General features: G+C 41.9%; 1 protein-coding gene across 1 annotated transcript in view; it reads right to left on the bottom strand.

Moving 5' to 3' along the window:
* The window catches only part of CCDC148 (coiled-coil domain containing 148), a 416,154-nt gene that overhangs the window by 96,401 nt on the left and 297,412 nt on the right, over positions 1–22,341 (bottom strand). Inside the window, exons 9-10 of the mRNA XM_077447650.1 lie at positions 12,760–12,898; positions 8,754–8,960 (exon numbers count right to left, since the gene is read on the bottom strand). Of these exons, the coding sequence (XP_077303776.1) occupies positions 8,754–8,960; positions 12,760–12,898 (346 nt within the window). The remainder of the gene's footprint in view (positions 1–8,753; positions 8,961–12,759; positions 12,899–22,341) is intronic.

Genomic DNA, 22,341 nt, shown 5'->3' with positions numbered 1-22,341 from the left:
CCCACCGTATTGCCATGAATGCAGCCCCCACCGTATTGCCAGGAATGCAGCCCACACATTGCCAGGAATGCAGCCCACACATTGCCATGAATGCAGCCCCCACATTGCCATGAATGCAGCCCACACATTGCCATGAATGCAGCCCACACATTGCCATGAATGCAGCCCACACATTGCCATGAATGCAGCCCCCATATTGCCATGAATGCAGCCCCCATATTGCCATGAATGCAGCCCCCATATTGCCATGAATGCAGCCCACACATTGCCATGAATGCAGCCCCCATATTGCCATGAATGCAGCCCCCACCAGATTGCCATTAATGCAGCCCCCACCGTATTGCCATTAATGCAGCCCCCAGCGTATTGCCATGAATGCAGCCCCCACCGTATTGCCATGAATGCAGCCCCCACCGTATTGCCAGGAATGCAGCCCACACATTGCCAGGAATGCAGCCCACACATTGCCATGAATGCAGCCCCCACATTGCCATGAATGCAGCCCACACATTGCCATGAATGCAGCCCACACATTGCCATGAATGCAGCCCACACATTGCCATGAATGCAGCCCCCATATTGCCATGAATGCAGCCCCCATATTGCCATGAATGCAGCCCCCATATTGCCATGAATGCAGCCCACACATTGCCATGAATGCAGCCCCCATATTGCCATGAATTCAGCCCCCACCAGATTGCCATTAATGCAGCCCCCACCGTATTGCCATTAATGCAGCCCCCAGCGTATTGCCATGAATGCAGCCCCCACCGTATTGCCATGAATGCAGCCCCCACCGTATTGCCATGAATGCAGCCCCCACCGTATTGCCAGGAATGCAGCCCACACATTGCCAGGAATGCAGCCCACACATTGCCATGAATGCAGCCCCCACATTGCCATGAATGCAGCCCACACATTGCCATGAATGCAGCCCCCATATTGCCATGAATGCAGCCCCCATATTGCCATGAATGCAGCCCCCATATTGCCATGAATGCAGCCCACACATTGCCATGAATGCAGACTCACCATTGCCATCGGTGCAGCCTGATTCATGTTCTGCAGCCTTGGAGGAGACAGGGAGGGGGGCGGGATGAGCGCCGACAGACATACAGGAGAAACTCCTGTTTCTATCGAAGGCCTCTTTAATTGAAAGTCCCGCCTCCTGTGATGGACAAAACGGTTGTCCAATGGCAGTGCAGGACGGGACTTCCTTTTACACAGGACACTGTCCTGTATCCACGGCACTCGTTCCCGCCCCCTCCATGGCAGCCAGCATATCTATCCTTTGTGGCCCCCGGCGAACGGGGGTTCGTTGGGGGCCACAAAAGATATATATGTGAAGATGTCCAGACGGGCCGTCTGAAACCGGAACGCGGGCCGCGATTGGCCCGCGGGCCGGACTTTGGACATGCCTGATTTAAAGCTTGCTAAGTAGCATATTTTTTTAAAAGTGGTCATAGTTCCACTTTAAGAGAGCCTTGAGTTCCCCATACTCTACCAATGATGACCCACATGGACCTTCTTATAATTCCTCGAGTTCCTGGGCAGTACCACAGACTGCACAAACAATACACTTGTTCCTGTTTAAAAAGAACACCACTCATTCCTATCCATCTGCCCAGCTGGGGTCCCTGCAAAGCGCCATAACGATGATATATAGAGACACCTCTGAGATGCCAAATTCTTCATTGAATATTTCCAAACTTTTCCTTAATGTAATATAATTATTCACTTTTTTTGCTTGAGGTGAATTTTAAATAGCTGCTGGTAATTAATCATGGGCTTTTTGTAATTATATTTGATTTTTCATTCACATAGCTCTTTTTATACTGCAATTATGGAATTATAATCATAAAAAATGAATGATTAATTCTTTCAGAAGGTTAATAAATCCAGGCAAATAACACGAGAATAAGTGAAGCGTGTCAGCCAGATGTCATGGATTATAAAGAAAACCCCCATTAAATGACACAGAGGGAGAAATTCACCAAGCGGTGCTAACAGACAGTTTTCTATCACTCTGGTAAAAGGTGTTGTGTAGGCCAAAAAACTAACAAACACTCATATAGGACATTCATTTCTTATGGGGAAACTCATGAGAAACGAGTGCTTTGGATTACAAGTATGCTGGAGTGAATTATGCTCACAATCCAAGGTATTAATGTATACAGTGCTTTTTTCAGCTGGAACTTGGTGGAACTCAGTTCCACCACCTCTGGCTCAAGGCCTCTGCTCCCTGCCTACCACTATCACTTGTAAACACAAGTCTGACTCCTGTGTTTACAAGTGACAGCTTGTCTCTCACCGGCTTCCACAGATCTGATCTCCTGAGTGCCTCCCATTGAGTGCAGGATGTGGACAAGAGAGGTGCATGTGCCTGGGGTGCAGTGCAGATCCTGACATCCCTACTGGATGATCTCCCTGCAAGTGAGGGAGGCAAAGCCACCTATAGTGTGTGTAAAGAACTAGAGCCAGTTGGATGCTTAAGCTTAATACAGCAACAAAAGTAAGACATGTGGACGATGGTGGAGCTTTTAAGAGGGAGGGAGAAGATGTGGGGATGGGGGGGGGGGGGATTGTATGGAGAGGTCAGAGCTAAAGGGTGAAAGTGAGATGTGGATGGAGGATGCAGAGGTAAGCGGCTGTGGGAAACCCATGAACTCTGCGCTCTGTGTGTACCCCCACACCCCACACCTCAACACTGCAATCTGTATGTACTGCACTCCTGGTGTTTAATGCCCCTTAAAGTGGTTGTAAACCCTTTACAACCACTTTAAACTACAGTCAAGCTTATAATTAGGCTTACCTGTAGCTGCACTGGATATCTCCTAAACCTGCACGGTTTAGGAGATATCCCTGTATTTGCATGTACCAACGTCAGCACATGCGCACTTAAGCAAACTGAAGTAATGGCAGTAAGTGCCATTGCTTTAGTTGTACTGTGCCATTTGCATCAGCACCCGCATGCACACGAGGAAGTGACGGCATTGCGGCTCCGGACAATCACAGCGCTGGAGCCGTGATACCTGGAAGCAAGCCCCGGGCGACATGTCAGTGGCCTGAGGGGGAGATGAGGATGGCTGCAGGGGATTCGTTCTCAGGTAAGTAATTCATAATGAGCTAGTATGCTATGCAAACTAGCTCATTATGTCTTTATCTTGCAGATGTGTGTTTTTAGTTTTTTTTTTTTTTTGCAGGAGGGTTTACTTCCTCTTTAAGATCCTCCCACTGTTAGTGAAATTTGACCACACTAGTAACCAACTATGTGATGAGGTTTGGAGGGTGTGTGAGTGAGGGTTTTTTGGGGGGTCGTGGTTGCGTTCCTGCACCCATTTTCTGAGGGAAAAAAAAGTCCTGACTGTGACTGTGTGTGTATATATATATATATATATATATATATATATATATATGTATACACACACACACACACACACACACACAAACAGGGCAGTGACATCCATTTGACATCGAAGGATCACCGAATGGCATACAGAGACATTTTAGCATAGTACATGGTCCTGAAAAGAGCAATATCGATAGGTTCTGCACTGACATTTTACATATAGAGGTATAAGGCTTTGTATAGGAGCATACAATACAATACATACTAAGATCCCTCTGGTGAGGGGCAAAGTTAGAGCATTATGAGGAGTGAAGTAGGGGATTACAAATCAACCAGCCAGACTTAGGACAACTGCGACTAAGATAAATTAATTTATATAAAAGGATAGCCTAGTCCAGTGTCTCTCAACTTTTCAGTCAAGGCACCCTTTAAAGTTATGCACAATCTGGAGCCACCCCATTCTAAAATGTAAACAACAAAATGAATAGTTTTATACAATGCAAAAATATCCACACACATCGGACATTCAACGTTAGAGGTGTTTTATTCTTTCAAAGCACATACAGCATACTGACAGCTAAAAGGTTGTAATGGTGCTCAATGAAAACCTGTGGCTGTATGTAACTAAAAGGTAGGCTTAATCCACCTGCTGAATTGTATACAATTGTTGGGCATTCTTTAGGCATTTTGCCAAGGCACCCCTGAAGAAACCTCATGGCACTCTGGTTGATAAAAGGTTGACCGAGTCCACCAATGATTTCCATTGTGAGAAAATAGGTTGTTTGATGGTTTCCAATATAAGAAACTAAGACAATTGTTTTCCATGTAAAAATATGGATCTAGGTTGCTCTTGTCAGTTCCAGGCCATTTATCAAACACAAAAGGATCAGCTGTCAACACTATGCCCACAATGCCATCTATAGCAGTCATGTATGCATTTCTGATGAAGGAAGCAAAATAAATCTGGTTGCAACCAGTTTGAAACGTGACTCACTGTTTGGACTCATTACCTGTAAAAAACAAAACAAAAAAAACGAGAAAACCCACTGGAAGATCTTTACCTCAAGAGACAGCAAAAGCAACACTGCCGTCATTACAGTAACGTAGTATATACTGTATATCAAGATAGATACATAGATTACAGCACTGGCACTGGCGGGTTAGGTTTTAAGAGAGTTAGATCTTGCTTCCTGTAATGTTCTGTAGTGCTAAGTAAAATGGAACACAAGCAACTATAAAAACAAAACTGCAGAATTTAAAACATATGATAAAAAAGTGTACTAATAAACCAATGGTAAACCAGGTGGCAATACCAGGTAGTCTGCAGTGTGATTATTTTGAATAGTTAAATATAACTGGCACTTCACAAATCTAAACTCCTATATCTGCAATGGTGACGTGCTCACAAGATCGGGGCAAAAAACAAAACAAAACACAAAAACCACCCACCTCAGACCCCTAACCTAATCTACCCTAGAACGCTCACCCGCCCAACCTCCCAGGTTCTCATTTTCCTCTCTGCAATGGCATCAGCCTCCTCCCATGCCCTCCCTAAACCCTATGGAAACCTTTTAGGGTTCACTCACAAATGTTCTTTTTGACTGAATGGGCACATATTGCCACACACAATCCAAAATCATGTGTCCTTCCAGAAGAGAGAAGGCTGCTAAGGCCACAAAGGAAGGGCAGCTTCATATTAATTCCCATGGAATAGCATCTCAAACAATCTTATAGATATGATGTTAACTACATACAGTAAGTCCCCTACTTACGAACAAGTTCAGTTCTGTTCCGGGACTGTGTTCGGAAATCTAAGTTGTTCGTAAGTCCAACAAAGATCAGCACTTGCAGACAATGACTGCGAGTGCTGCTCAGTGTGTTCTGGTAAGGGAAGTCCCCCTTTCAGAACACAAAGGCACAGCGGGAGAGATCACCGCACCAACATTACTTGTGTTGGTAAGGCAACCTGTCAGTTTTTTTCATTCAGCCCGCTGGGTTGAATGAAAAAAATAAATGAGTTTGTATACCCAACTTTACATGGTTGCACATAACACATGTTCACATCTCTGAAAGTTTGCAACTTGATCGTTCCTATGTAAGGGAATCACTGGGGTGTATGCATGGATAAATAAAACAGATCCTTGAGCATGTAATTCATGCACCAATAATGCATTTGCGTCCGAAGCCTACCTTTTGAAAAATGTATCTCGACTTGAGCTCTACTTTAATTAACACAATGAATTTAATTAATTTACATAAAGCTTTGGAGATCATAAAGTTATTTTAAAGAGATTTAGGTTTATTTAACTTGGAAGAGGTTCATCTATGTAATGCTTCTCCACAAAGAATGGCTCTACATTCAGGTCTGTACTTTATGTGACAAAAGCCCTCTTGTAATTTGGTACTGGGAACAGAAAATGAAAGCCTAGGCCGGCAAGATTATTCTCACCTCACAGAAAATGTCATGTCAAAAGAAGCTTGTGATGACTTCAAAGTTTCATAGCTCTCACCTGTCTTCCACAAGAAGTACATTTGTTACCGCCTACAGTCTTTTATTCATCTTGACAATGGGTATATATTACATTACAGGTTTAAGATCGCATGTTATCTCATGGAACTAAATTGCCAGAGACCTATTTTGCCACTACATAAAAAAAAAGTAAATCAGTAAAAGCTGTGTAGCTCTGTAAAATGTGAGGTTCTATCCAAATGTTTAAAACTAAACCCCAGGCAAACACCTAATTATACAAGTTATTAAGTAGATACCTAAGGTAAGTAGTACTTACCTGCCGCAATATTTCTTCTGACAACTATGCCAGACAGTTTTGGCATGTTAGGACTTCACTTTTCTCTGCTGCAGTTAAAGTGGCTGGAAATCCTTACAATTACCCCATGAAGTCACTAGCCTTATATGATACACAAGGATTAAAAAATCATCCTACATAAGTTGTACCTGTTTATCTGCACCGATCACTTCTCTACATCTGTTTAACCAATTGCCGACCGGCTCACGCAGATATACGTCGGCAGAATGGCACGTACAGGCATATTAACAAATCTACACGCTGCCCTTTAATATGCGGCATTGTGGGCACGCTCCCGCCGCAAGCTCTGTGAGTGTGATCACGGGTTCCGCGGACTCGATGTCCACGGGAATACCCGTGATCGTCTCACGGAGAGGAAGAACGGGGAAATGCTGATGCAAACAAGCATTTCCCCATTCTTCCTAGTGACAGGACACTGATCACAGCTCCCTGTGATTTGGAGCGGTGATCAGTTTCATGACACACATAGCCCATCCCCCTACAGTTAGAACACATCCCTAGGACACACTTAACCCATTCAGCGACCCCCTCCTGGTTAACCCATTCACTGCCAGTCACATTTACACAGTAATCAATGCATTTTTAATCACACTGATGGCTGTATAAATGTGAATGGTCCCAAAATAGCGCTAAAAGTGTCCAATCTGTCGGCCATAATGTCGCAGTCACGATAAAAATCGCTGATCGCCGCCATTACTAGTAAAAAAAAAAAAAAAAATTAACAAAAATGTCATAAAACTATCCCCTATTTTGTATAACTTTTGCTAACCAATCAATAAACGCTTATTGTAAATTGTTTTACCAAAAATATGTAGAAAAATACGTATCGGCCTAAACTGAGAAAAAAAAATTATATATTTTTTGGGGATATTTATTACAGCAAAAAGTAAAAAATATATATATTTTCAAAATTGTCGCTCTTTTTTTGTTTATAGCGCAAAAGATAAAAACCTCAGAGGTGATCAAATACCCCCAAAAGAAAGCTCTATTTGTGGGGAAAAAAAGACATCAATTTTGTTTGGGAGCCACGCCGCATGACCGCACAATTGTCAGTTAAAGCTCTGCTGATTTCCATCATCCAAACGTGCAAGAAAAAGGTTGTTCTTGTTATTTTCCTTGTATCAGATTGAAAATGTTTTACAGTCTGAAGCTTTACCACATTTACAATTACTAAGAAAAATTTGTGAAACAGCACTTTCAGAGAGCACAGTTTGTTTGCCTTTAGTAAATCAACCCCACTGAGATGGTCTGTTAATAGGGAACATGAATTTTAAATAATTAAAGAAGTACAAACACAACTTGCTTGGCTATACTTCTTCTGTGGATCACAGGAGTGGAGAATGAACCATTTTCAGCAGACAGCTGTCGTCACAGAGTTGGTCCTGGACCGGTGTTCTGGCATATTCAGTCCGGCCATCATATAGCGTCCGCCCCGGAAGGTTCATAAAATTTCCGAAGCTGAACGGCGCCTGCGCCGTGAGTGGAGGTGGTAGCCCCACCATCCAAGCGGACATAGGGTTGTGAAAATTAGACAGTCCCTCGCGGGCCAGCTTCACTGGCCACGCTTCGGGCTCGGCCTCACTGCGCTTGGCTCTTTTTTATTCCTACTTTATGTCCACTTGGGTGGTGGGGCTAGAACCTAGACTCAGAGGGCAGGCGCCGTTCATCCTCGGCTATTTTCGGAATCTGTGTTGCTGTGTACTGCGCATGCGCAGTACACAGCGGACGCTATCTGATGGGGGACCTTATATGATCAGACACCGGCACCCGGCTCAGCCTCTCAGTGAGCTGGGTCGAATGTGCCCACCCCACCCCCTTTCCAACACCCTAGAGCTCCATTGAGAAAGCTGTGAGAACCAAGCGATCAGCAGTTTTCGCTCGCTCACTCTGGCTCTCAGTGTTAGAGGCGCCTGGAGACAGATGCAGCATCCATCTAGGTAAATATGATTTAAAAAAAAGAAACTCTGTACATCTATTTTAATATTTGCAAGTGCAAAAACATTGTATGGGGTGGGATGATGCTTAGGCTACTGAATGTACCACTTTATACCTATACTCTCTATAGCCATCTGCATCTGTGCTTACAATTTTCCCGATTACTGCTGTTACCGTAGAGGGAGGTCAAGCAGGTTGGATTAGTATACATTTTGGTTGAAACTGTCCTGGGTTTCCTGGAGTCCTATATCTGGGCTTTACTAAGAATTCAGTCTTTCCCATATTTGTGACTTACTAACAAGTCTACCATTATAGACTCCATGCAACCCACTCCATTACTTTGACCAGTCAGAACTTAATGAGGCTCTTTGATCACATGAACCATGATGATCTCATTATGTATCATAAAAATGATGTCAGTAATAAAACTGCACACATCCCAGTGACAAATGTAAATTCTGTCCCTTTATTCATCATACTCCACTAAAATATATTAGCTATGAATGGTATCAAAGTGACAAAGTATTCAAGCAGCATGGGTATAAGTCTGAGTTGTAGTTCCTCCATAATGGGAAAATCTGGGGGTGGTTATCCCAGTATGTCACTGTGCTTGGTGTAGGGCAATATATGGGACCATCACTTACCTTTTCCTTAAGCTCAGTACAAATCTGCTGTTGCTGCACCCTGTCATTAGCTAGAATGAGTTCTGCTTCATATGCAGAGCAGGCTTCAGAGATGGTCAGAAGTGCCTTCATGACAAAATCTTTCCTATACCGAGTCCAGCTTTCTATTAGAGCTTTTCTCTGCTGTTTGTTGAAGCGATTCAAGTCCCAGATCTTTTCATGACTCACCTGCAAAATAAGCACAATATAAGTAAAAGCATGGACAAATAGGTCTCACTTAGAGCTTCTATGGATAGGAAGCAGTCTTTAGCCTTTAAATTAAGTTTTCAGAACATTTTTGAATGATGTGCAATGCATTGTTTGGAATGTATATGTTGAACCGGATCTTATGAGACAGTTCTTCTTGCACATTCTCAAATCATTCAGGGTCCATGCACACTGGCTTACAAATCACTGCTTCTACAGGAGTTGCATGTTTTGCCTGTAGAAGCAGCTCAATGTTATCCTATGTGTCCATGCACATTAGGGCAATTAGAGGCATATTTTGAGTTCAGCGTTTAGAGGCCGGAAAAAAATCCCTACTGGTTTGCAATTTTTATTGGAGCTTTTTGGCAGAAAAAAAACACTAAACATTCCTAAACGCGTCTAAACTCTGTACAAAAACGCTCTATATCAGCGTTTTTTCTGCCAAGGGAACTGGCATTTTTATTAAGCACAGTGTGCATGGAGCCTAAGGCTGCTCATACACCCAGTGCTGCGTTTCCACCACTGCAGCCTGTAGGAACTGTGCAGTACGGCAATGTGTGTAATAATGAGTTCACTTTACTTCTGATGACAGAATTTGTGGCTGATAATTACTCAAAGTAAAGCTTTCTGCCTATACAGTAGGTCCACTGTGCCTAATGGTAATATTGGCCCTGCATACTCTAGCGTAGTTAGTAATCTAGCAGCTGTATTTTTGTCAGATTTGTTGTCAATACATAAAGATAATCTGGATCATCAAGCTGTTTGGAGTTCAAGTCAAATTTCCAGATGGCTTTGTACATGACCATATGATTCATTGATGAACATATGCAGCCACTGAGAAACCACCACATCTACCATCCCAGCTGTTTGGTAACTGTTTGATGAATGCTAACTGAATACTAATTGCTATTGGGAGTTCTTTGTCCCCCACATAATTTTCAGCTTAGGCTGTAACAATCTAAACTGCTGTCACCATACAGTGCCTTGCACAAGTACTCACCTCCCTTGGCTTTTTACCTATTTTTTACCTATTTTTACCTATTTACGTTACAGCCTTTAGTTCAATGTTTTTTTTAATCTGAATTATATGTGATGGATCAGAACACAATAGTCTAAGTTGGTGAAGTAAAATTCGAAAAATATATACACTAAACTATTTTTCAGAATTAAAAAACTGATAATTGGCATGTGCATATGTATTCACCCCCTTTGCTATGAAGCCCATATAAAGCTCTGGTGCAACCAATTACCTTTAGAAGTCAAATAATTAGTGAAATGGTTTCCACCTATGTGCAATCTAAGTGTCTAAAAATAGAGAAAGTTTGGTTGGCGGGACTTTGAATAAGGCCAACCAGTATATAGAGTAAGCATGTAGGATATAAAATACAGTATTGCTTTTATGGGTTCCAACAAAAAGGGGGAAGCACTTTTGCAATCCATGAAAGACCCAATCATGGCTTTATTATACTTTATATTCTCCCGATTCACATGACCTACTCATATATATATTATTTTATTTCAATCCGCCATATTTTGTTTCTAGTATCCTGTTCCACATGGTAGAGTTTTTTTAGTGTGTGCATGGATTTTTGGGTTGTTTGCTCATCTGTCCCCTGGGAGTTGCAATGCGATTTTGGCACCCCTCCCTCTTCCACCTGTTCCCTTCCTCCCCATTTGTGGTGGATGGAGGTGGTGGTTTGGGCAGGTGCTCCCTACCACATCGGTACCACGTTACCGCTCTGTGTGTGCGCGACACCTTTGCACAGGGGTCCATGCCATAAGGTGAGAGTGATTAGTTTAAATTAGACTGAAGGTGGAGGGATTGTCACGCTACTGTGGAAAAAAACAATTATTTACGTCAGTGCTACAGTTTGAATTTAAAACGTATTTGTGTGAACTGTGAAGTTAAGTCATCGATTATGGAAACTAACTAGTGTCGGGTGATTGTATATAGTGTATACCACATTTACCACTGACTAATGCAGAGTTGCAATGCAAGGAGATCAGCTAAAAGTAGTTGGATCTGTATGTGCGTTATAATTAATCAAAATTAGACGATTAATCAATTTTAAAAAATTTTAATCAGTAACAGCCCTAATAAAAAGCTGATGGGTTGTTAATTTGAACACCATAAAAGAACAATCAGAACTGTTTTATATAAGGCTTGAAGGAAGATCCATAGCACATCAATATTTTAAAACAATGGTCTACAGTCATGCAGGCCATGATACCTTGGTCAGGAGACTGAAAAGATGATGAGGCTACTATGTCATCATCTGTAGCAATGAACAAACAATAAGAGACATTATGACTGGAGTTTATATACCTTGAAAAGCATACAAATTTCCGGGAAAGTACACTGACAACAATGGGTGGTAAAGCAAAAGGAAAAGGTTACATACAGTATGTCTACTCATTTGCTGATACCCCTGGGCATTGAATGCAATATTAACACAAATTCCAGTGTGTATAGATGATCCTAAAGATTGCCAAGTTTCTAACAACTGATGTCACCCTTCAGAGCTATAATATACTACATTTAATGAAATACAATTTGGCCAACTATGTGGGTGGCGATAATTAAGCCATTGTTACTCTGCCTGGAACACACTCAGAAAAACTTGGTTGAGAATAAGTTATAAATTGGCTGTCTCATTTACTGCTTAATGGCAATCTACACTGTAAATTCATAACTTTTACTGTTACAGCCCACCTGGGATATGGAATAACTTCCTCAATACTGTAGATAGTAAGCATAAGGTAAATCACTAATAGCCCAGGGGTCAGCAAAAGAGGAATGTATAATATATTGCAGGAAAAAGGCATAGAGTGAACACAATGTGCAATACCCTGAGCATAATTACAGCTATAAAGGATTATCAGACTTATTCAAAAATGCAAAGCGCAATGTGTACAGTGCAGTAACCTATGACAACTAATCAGATTTCACTTTTCATGTTCTGACTGCTATAAAATTAAATACATTGGTTGCTATGTACATGTATACTTCATATACTTATCCTTATTACCTTTTGCTTTACCTTACTAAGTGTATGTCCAACCACAATTTTTTTTTGTTTTGGATACAAAAATTCTTAAACCCTTATGGAGGGGGGAGTGTGTTTGGTCACAGAAACGCGTTGGCTTTATTCTGCTGTGAATCATTTTATCTTTCAATTACATTGGACTCTTGGACATTTTTTTGGTGCTATCATTGGATTATATTGATATTTTAATTGCGATCCATTTCCCTGTTGCACATTTTTCACACGTAAGGTCTGGTGAAACTGTTGTCAACATGACAGCAAATGATGTACAGTTTTCTAACAGGGTTCATATTCAGAAGTGTCCTGCTGTTTCTAAATGCCAAATCAAAGTCTGCAGTGGGTCCTGGACACGGCTGTATTTCTTAGCGGTAATGCAATAATTGACATAGAAGTCAAGTATATGGCTATGCCCTTTTGAAGTGATTCCTGGAGCATAAGATTTCTATACATTTTTACAAATTCTTTATCAGGTAAGGTAATTCTGCTTGCATAGAGCAGAGTTGATGTTTAATAAAAGATAGAATTAAACAAAGATATGTAATTGCCCACATGTAGGCAGCCATTTGGTATAAGTATAAGTAGTGAAGGCTATCTTTTTCCAGAAGCAGTGAGTTTTTTAATGAGTTTTGTACTTTAATTAGTTTTAGTGACTTTTAAGGTCAGTTTGCAGCTATAAAACAGATACACCATAAACCTCCATTCACAATGACTGAATGTGAAGAACAATCACTAACCAGCTCCTGTCTTGGTTTATGTGGGAGAAGTCTGGACAACATATCCAAATACAAAACTCTTCTGTTTGGAAGATCATAGGGATACTGGCTAATAACAGACTGAAGAATCCAATGGTCTTCTTTATTCCATTTACAGTTCCTGGAAAAAAAATACAAATTATCATTACTTTCTTGACTTTCTTTACTTCTCTATGCACTAAAAGCGACTCTGTTGCCAAGTTGAAAAGTATTACAAAAAAAAGCACCACAACAACATTCCTCCAGTCTGCATTCTCTTTATCAGTCTTTTCATCCAGCACTTCTGGGAGTGTCAGTCGCATGTGACCATCATATGCTGTGGTTGCATCTGATGACTCATATATTGGGGTTGATTTACTAAAATTGCAGAGTGCAAAATCTGGTGACGCTCTGCATAGAAACCAAACAGCTTCCTTTTTTTTTTTTTTTGCCAAAGCTTAATTGAACAAGCTGAAGTTAGAAGCCGATTGGCTACCATACGCAGCTGCACCAGATTTTGCACGATCCGGTTTTAGTAAATCAACCCAAGTATGTCATGTTCTGATATAAGTGGTGGCAGGAGCAACCGCTTGACATCCATCACACCTGGAAGTGTGTTGTATCAGAAGAGCTCATGATTCTGCAAGAGAGAGAAGTTTGAAGGAACAGAGGTGGCAAGGCAGTTGCTAAATCTGCTTCTTTTGGAGATGGTGCATTTTTACAATTTTTAACACAACCGCCTTTTCCATGGGAAGTCAAGGAAGAAATGACCATATTGATGCTGGTTAATGCCTAACTAAAGCCCAGTTTTATATGGTAGAGGAGTTGAACAACATTGGGACAGGCCTGGCACTACTTAGACGTGGACTGGGGTGTGAACCATCAGAAAGAGCCAATTTATGCTATGCCATGCTATCATAAATTTATATATGGCAGAAAGAGCCATGAGAAACTATTAGCACTTTTTGGAACAGTTATGTAATCAGAAGGGAAGCAGAGAAGGCTCTATGCATCAAGCATAACTGAGAATACATGAAATGCCCTTGGCTGGCAATTCTGTCACTGAATGCATTTTTATGAATATCCAGGCACTGTTAATTTTCTCAATTCATAGAAAATTGACAAGCTGCATTCCCATGCATAATGATTCTTCTGCTCACACACCCTCCCACCATTAATGCATTTAAAGTCCACTTCAATATAGAGAAAGAACTCATACATATAAAAAGATAAGTGAGTACAAACAGCTTGAAGATGTGCAAGAAAAACATATTGCAATTAAGTTTTCAACAACAAAACAGCATCTGCTGAAAGGAACGTGATGTCAACTTATTACGAAGAGGTTAGGCATATTCCACTAGTTCTCATCCTCCTACACATCTTTCGTTGTGCAGCTTGGGAATTATTATACAGTCCAAGTCTTCAGAATATCTCTTATTTCTAAGCGACGCATTGGCAGACAAGTAGGAAAGCTAATCTCCGTTTTATGTGTAGAAAAGATTTTGCTAACCTCTCCATTTTGCTGTACTAGGAAAATAACTTGTCTCCCCACATTACAGCCTAGTACATACAAACATTTTGGCACCAAGGCTTTACGTTTATCTATTAATGTGGCATTAAAGCTCCTACAGACTGCCATGGCTCCTAAACTGTTGGGATGAGAAAGAGGGAAAGCTTTGTGAATGTGAGCTTTGGCACTGCAGAAAAAAAAAACAGGTTTGCTTTAATAATGCACCATACTCCTTTTGCTCCACTGTCTGTCCACCAAGAGTCACATAGTTAGTAAGATTGAATACAGACACAGGTCTATCCAATTAAACCTACGAGTGAAGAGACGAAACCCTGTTTTCCAAGTCATGAATCTCCCCCATGTGTTGAGTGCTTGAGCAGTCAACCGTTAAGATGTTTGGGTAGAATGGAAGTTAGCCATATGCTCCCCCATACCCGGGACAGCAGACACAGCATAGAGCGAGGCCAGTGGCTTATAGTGTTGTACACCTGATGACGTTCTCTGATGTGGTGTTTTTTGCCTATGATATCCTTTTATATTTGTGGTTTTAAGAAATACTACTTAAGGGTCATTTGCGATTTTCTCCTTTTATCCCAATTCTGAGTAGTGGTCTTTGGATAACCAGTGGAGTACCCTGTAGGCTTTGGATTCTGCAGTATCTCATTTGGTGACTCTTAAGCCGCGTACACACGGGCGGACTGTCTGGCCAACTTAGTCCGTCGAAACACATCTCAGCGGACAGTCCGCTCGTATGTGGGCTTCAGTGGACTTTTTCAGCGTGCAGTCTGGCGGACTAAGTATTTCGGAATTTCCGTATTATTGTCCGTCGTACTTTGGTTTCAGCGGACAATCCGCTCGTGAGTAGGCTAGAGCGACGGACTAAGTATGGCGCATGCTCAGAAAGGATTTACACGGCGAAAGGTTGCATTGCTGTGTATTGGACTTCCTATTTCTAGTCCCGTCGTACGTGCTGTACACGTCATCGCGCAAACTTTCGACGGACTGTTTGTGCATCCGTGTGTGGTCAAGTCCGTTCATTCGAAAGTAGGACGGACTGTCCGTCGGATTGTCTGACGGACTAAGTTGGCCATACAGTCCGCCCGTGTGTACGCGGCTTTAAATGAATGGTTTCCATGCCGTTTATCTCTTATAATTTGAAGATCATTACCAGTAGGTAAAAGAACTGGCATACTTGATTTTAAGGTGGTTTGGGACTACTGCACAAGGACTCTTACCTATTTTCAAAATTTCACAAGTGGACATGTTTTTTGAAGCTCAATCTTTAAACTTCAAATCATGCACAAGTTTCAACCATATGTTTTGTAAAGGACACTTCACCACGTATTTTGATGTATATTGTGTATGAAGTATTGTATTATAAGGTATGATTATATATGACTTATTACTGAGTTATTGAGATATTGGTTTTGTACACTTTTTGGATTAGTTACGTTTAAAAGTGTTTTCAAACTTCATACTGGACACAATAAAGGAGGGTTTCCCTTCTCTGACATATTCAACAGTGTGCATAACTTGGGCTTTAACCTATCAGAATGGCTTTTGGAAAGCACAGAGCACCTTGAAGAAAACCGCTGTATGCAGAAGGAAAATATACAAGCCCCATGTAGATGATGTCTTTGAATAAAGCCGTATTAAAACCAAAAAACAAATATGTAATATATTGCAGCTTACCAATCATTAGTGGGGTCTGTCTCATCCCTGTAAAAGCAAGAGAACTTTCCTGTTAAAAAACAGACTAAATGGGTGAATCACCAGAAGAAAATAGAAGAAAGAAAGCCTAAAAGAGGGGGGGCCATTGGCTTGTCGCGCGGCTTGGGTGGCAGCACACTAGAGGAGCTCCGGCGAACACACAGCCTTACAGCCTGATACCCAACCTCTGAGACACCAATGCCAGGTAAAAAGCTATACAGCACCCTACACTCATGTTCCCATCGTGGGCAGACGACCACCGCTGCACGGAACATATCGGAATTGTTCAAACCGAAGTCCGCACCCCGTTACAGTGTGGCCTGCTCTAAGATGGTGCCGGTCCATCACAAGGACTTCAGCGGGGACTCTGAATCTGCAACAAAGGACACAGGTAGAGGAACTTCTCACTCTGATAAACCCCTGACCTATGCTGACATGTCCTGTTTCACAGTGGACATCAAATCCACCTTCTCTGCCGCCACAACGGACCTGAAAACCAACCTTGTGGTTCTCACTGAGAAGCTGGCTACAGCAGAGCATGTAGGGAGGCAGAGAGACAAGGCCATCCACAGGCTGGACAGGGTCACTGTCTCCCACCCCCAACATTTCATTGAAATGAACAGGCACTTGGAAGACAACAGAGGCAAGAGGAAAAACATTAGGTTGAGGGGCATACCGGAATCCATTGAGAATGAGCAAATTATTCCTGCTAGCCTGCTAGAGTGTTTAACAGCTTATTAGACAGACAGGAGGATATGGAGATAGAATTTGTTCGGGCTCACAGGGCTCTCAGGCCAAGGGGACCAGACACAGCCTCCCAAATAAAAGAAGACATAATACGAAAGGCCAGGAGAAATGATCACATTATATTTAATGGAGAAACTATAATGTTGTTCCAGGACTTATCCCAAATCACCCTTACAAACTGCAGGGCACTGCGTCCTCTTCTGGATAAGTTGAAAGACAAAAACTTAAAATATACCTGGCATTTCCCTTTGCACTTATTGTGACCACCAACATGTTTTGCGCACCCTGGCGGGGTGCCAGACTTCTGTGAGGGGCTTGGCCTGATAGATCTACCAGACTTGTATGCTGACTTCCACCTTCAGACAGAAGCCCAGTTTCGTTCCCCATTCTCCTCATCAGAAAAGAGTGTTTCCAAAAAGATGAAGCATAACAGAAGTGGAGGCTCTAAAGCTGGCACACCAAACTCAAGACCTGCGGCTGCACAAGATCAAGGGGAGGGTTAATGGTCGGGTCAGATTGCCAATTTCAACCATACTCCATTCTTTGCAAGTTTTTTCTCTTTTTTTCTTTTTTCATGTTTCCTTTTTATTGAATTCCAGAAGTCATGCTCTGGCACGTCGACTGACTCCCGCATCTTCCTGAAGGTTTGACCATAAACATGACAAGGGGACTATATAGGAAATGTATTTGAGAACATCTGCCGTACTTTAGGATTTTGCATAATTCAGTGAAGGTTCTTATTCCCTATTCCAGCAATTATCTTTAGCCCTCCATGATTGCCGTCAGGGTGGGAGTCAGTAAATTTAGGTTGTCATTATTATACTATCGCGGAAGCTTAAATTGTTAAGTTAGAACTACCTGTCTTTGCTGCGGCATGCGTGGGGGGTGGGCAAAATATTTATGGATGAGATATGTGGTGGTGCAAACTCGTAGCCCTTGTACACATGGTCGGAGATTCCGACGACCAAATCCATCGGATTTTGTCCGACGGATCTTGTCCGAAACTGTTGCATACACACGGTCGGACAAAGTTGTCGGAAAATCCGATCGTTCAGAACGTGATGACGTAATTTCGTTACGATGGGACTATGTTCAGGCTAGTAGCCAATAGCTTTGATGTAGGAATTTGATCTGAGCATGCGTGGCACTTAGTCCAATCGGAATTCTCTACACATGATCGGAGTATGTCCGATCGGAGCATTTTGTCGGAAAATATTTCTGGCAAGTTGGAAAATTTGGTCCGACGGATATTCCGACGGAAACAGTCCGTATGTAGACCACACACAGTCGGAATATCCGACAAAACGCTCCGATCGGACACATTCCGTCTGAATCTCCGATCGTGTGTACAAGGGCTTAGAACACACCACAATTACCTGCAAAGAACTGGTGGTAATATGTTCTACTGTCTAAATAGGAGCATATGTCTGCTGGTAGGTTGGGTTGATTAATTAGCACTCTTAATTGTTGCCCTTAAGGCTATGTGTTTATTTGGAAGTGTGGTTCAACTCGTTAAATTTATATATTACCCTTCACAGTGTAGTAGTGATATCTGTTCACTCACCGAGTGGCCGTCTCCCTCTTCCCCTACAAAGTGATCTTGAACATACCATTCAATGCTCAGGATACACGAACATTAACATTTTCAGATAGTGTTCTATCTAAAAGGTGTATCTTCAACTTTCCATCTTCTCACTCAGATTCATATCTTTTCTATCTCTTTATGTTTTTGATTGGCCACTTTGCTTATACTTTTGCCACAGTGCAATAATACCAGTATATACAAGTCTATATTTCAAGTACTACTATCGGCTCATCTCCTCCTGAGTCTTCATCATGGCGTACTCCTCCTTAGGCCACAGCCCTACAGTGATCTCACCCAACATGAGGGGGATGAATATCCCAGAAAAACGCTCCACGCTACTTAGGGAACTCAAAAAGGGTAAGTCACATTTTGAACTGACAGAGCACACGACAAACCCTGAAGGCAGATTTGTATTTTTGAAAGGGACATATAGTGGTACAACACTCACCGTAGCGAATGCGTACTTTCCCAACATGGCACATTTTATATTTTGTATAGTACAGAAGCTACAGGACTTCACATCAGGATGCCTTATACTGGGGGGGGATTTCAACATCCCATTGAACCCTGTGGTGCATTACATACAAGGTCCTCAAAAAAATTGAATCTCTCCTACAATCCCTCCAGTTGATAGATTCATGGCGCTTTCTCAAGCCAGTCGGACGCGACTTTACATTCTACTCAATCCCACATGAGCGATATGCTCAACTAGACTTCTTTTTTATAACACAAAAATATCTATAAAACCAGTACTAACAGATGCTCGCATAGGCACTCAATCTGACCATTCACCAATCACCCTGACACTTGATCTGGCGAATGCAACTCTTAAACCTCAGACCTGGAGACTTAACTCCTCTTTAATATCTCACCCTTCTCTTTTACCCAAACTCACAGCATCACTTAAGAACTTCTTTGAATGCAACAACACGCCAGACACGGACCCCCTGGTAATATGGGAAGTACATAAATGCACACTCAGAGGCGAGCTGATAAGAATGGGTGCACAGCGCAAAAGAGAGTGGGAGAAAGAAATCAAACTTCTTACTGACCACATCCACAGATTGGAAACTTTACATAAACAATCATTATCTGTCCAATCAGCCAAAGAGCTGTTAGACACTAGAAAGATACTGCAACAGACCCTAGACACTAGAACTAAATGATTCCTCTTCTTTAGGAAGAAAATTTATTACGAATCAGGTAACAAAACAGGCAAATTATTAGCCAGGGCCCTGAAGGGACAAGCCCCTAGCAATAACATCATGAGCATTAAACAAACCAACGGCTCCACAAATGTTACTACGGTGGCGATCTCACAACATTTACATCTACAAATATGTATAACCTACCACAGCAACATAGACAACCCGACATTGTCAGGGAAAGGTCTCAGAATGTTTCGGGACTATCTGTACAAAAGTTTTCTGGACATCTTAACAGACCCACTGACGACTGCCTTGAACTCCATGTCCCAGCCCAGAAAGGTAACTCCAGACCTGCTGTCAGCTTATATAACGGTCCTTCCGAAACCTGGTAAGGACCTCTCCGAATGTGCGAGCTACTGGTCTATATCACTGCTAAACCTAGATGTTAAAATATTTGCAAAGATACTTGCCAACAGACTGAGACCAACCCTACAGTAACTTATCGGCCCTGAACAAGTAGGCTTCAGGCCGGTAGAGAGGCTAAGGATAACATGATTAAGTCCCTGCTGTTAATCCACTCAGCCAGAACATGAGACATCAAGGGCCTTCTCCTATCCACTGATGTGGAGAAGGCATTTGATCGTGTATCATGGGACTTCATGTTGGCCACCTGTAGACATGTAGGATTGGGCTCTCTGATAATGCCATGGATCTCAACGCTCTACCAAAACCCAACGGCGAGATTCGGATGATGGCATGGATCTTAGCACTCTACCAAAACCCAACAGCAAGATTGAAAATAAACAATACGCTCTCTGAGAAGGTCCATATCATGAACGGCATGAGACAGGGCTGTCCATTGTCACCCTTGCTATTCATCCTCTCTCTGGAACCCTTTATTAGAATAATTAATGCAAACACTTCCATAAGCGGCATTAGGGTGCTGGACAGGGACTTACTATTTTTCCTAACCAGCCCCCACATTACAATTCCCAACTTAACCAAAGCGTTTAAAGAGAACTCTCCTTTTAAATAGGACCCCAAGACACTGAAATATTTAGGAGTTAGGCTGACACCACAGCTTTCACTGATTTATGAGGAAAACTTCCCACCATTGCTTAACCACTTTTGGACCACCCAATGTCCTTATACGTCGGCTGTTTGAAGAGAAATATCGTTGTTATGGCAGCAGCTAGCCTCGGTATCCTCTTCTTCAGTGAGCGATTCGGTTTCAGATAAAACTGGTCTCTGCAGCAGATTCACCGCAAGATCACTTTTATCGACGGCGGGAGAGGCCGCCCCACGGATCTCCGGTGCCCTCTGCCACTTACCGGAGCCTTGGCGGAAGCGATCGGATCCTTCTTGTAGCCTGACATGGAGACGAATGAGGGGAGGATAGCCCCAACCCGTCTCCATAGCATTTCTGGGGAGGAAGCGATGTGAAAACTTCACTTCCCATAGCTCTTAAAGGGGCATATTTTTTTTTTCATTTTTTTAAATGCCAAATTTATTCTTTTTTTTTTATTGCATTTAAGTGTAAATATGAGATCTGAAGTCTTTTTGACCCCAGATCTCATATTTAAGAGGTCCTGTCATACTTTTTTTCTATTGATGTTTTTTCTATGGGATGCTTACATTCTTTGTAATAGGAATAAAAGTGACACATTTTTTTTAAAACAGTGTAAAAATTAAAAATAAAAGGTAAAATAAATAAGAAAAAAATATATATTAAACTCACCCTGTCCCGACGAGCTTGCGTGCAGAAGCGAACGCATATGTGAGTAATGCTCACATTTAAAAATGGTGTTCAAACCACACATGTAAGATATTGCCGCAATCGGTAGGGCAAGAGCAATAATTCTAGCCCTAGACCTTCATTGTAACTTAAAACATGCAACCTGTAGAATTTTTTAAATGTCGCCTATGGAGATTTTTATGGGTAAAATTTTGTTGCCATTCCACGAGTGGGCGCAATTTTGAAGCGTGACATGTTGGGTATCATTTAACTCGGCATAACATTATCTTTCACAATATAAAAAAAATTGGGCTAACTTTACGGTTGTCTTATTATTTTTAATTAAAAAAAGTGTATTTTTTCCCAAAAAAGTGAACTTGTAAGACCGCTGCGCAAATATGGTGTGACAGAAAGTATTGCAACAACCACGATTTTATTATCTAGGGTGCTAGAAAAAAAAATGATAATGTTTGGGGGTTCTAAGTAATTTTCTAGAAAAAAAAACTGTTTTTAACTTGTAAACAACAAATCTCAGAAAGAGGCTTAAGTGGTTAAGACTAGGGATGAGCCAAACACCCCCCGGTTCGGTTCGCACCAGAACTTTCGAACGGACCCCAAATTCGAACCAACTTTAGAACCCCATTGAAGTCTATGGGACTCGAACGTTCGAAATGAAAAGTGCTAATTTTAACAGCTAATATGCAAGATACTGTCCTAAAAAGGGTTTGGGGACCTGGCTCCTGCCCCAGGGGACATGGGTCAATGCCTAAAATGTTTTTAAAAATGGCCGTTTTGGTGGGAGCACTGATTTTAATGACGATTAAAGTGAAAAAATTAATAAATATGGTGCCTGGGGGGTGTCTGTAGTATGCCTGTGAAGTGCCACGTGTTTCCCGTGTTTAGAACAGTCCCTGCACAAAATGACATTAAACGGAAATAACACCATTTAAAACTGCTTGCGGTTTTAATGTTATATCTGGTTCCTGCAATATGGTTGAAAATCATTGAGAAAAATGGCATGGGTAGCCCTCCCTGCCCATTACCAGCCTATTTGGGTCTTGTACGCATATTAAGGGGAACCCTGTACCCATATTAAAAAAAGGAAATGCGTGTGGCCCCCAGGCCGTATATACTCAGAACAGCAGTATAC

This window comes from Lithobates pipiens, unplaced genomic scaffold, assembly GCF_037356315.1.
Source record: "Lithobates pipiens isolate NorthernLeopardFrog02 unplaced genomic scaffold, aLitPip1_a1.2 Scaffold_22, whole genome shotgun sequence".
Classification (NCBI taxonomy): domain Eukaryota; kingdom Metazoa; phylum Chordata; class Amphibia; order Anura; family Ranidae; genus Lithobates; species Lithobates pipiens.
Note: the sequence above shows the minus strand (reverse complement) of the source record. Positions and strands in the feature narration are given on the sequence as shown.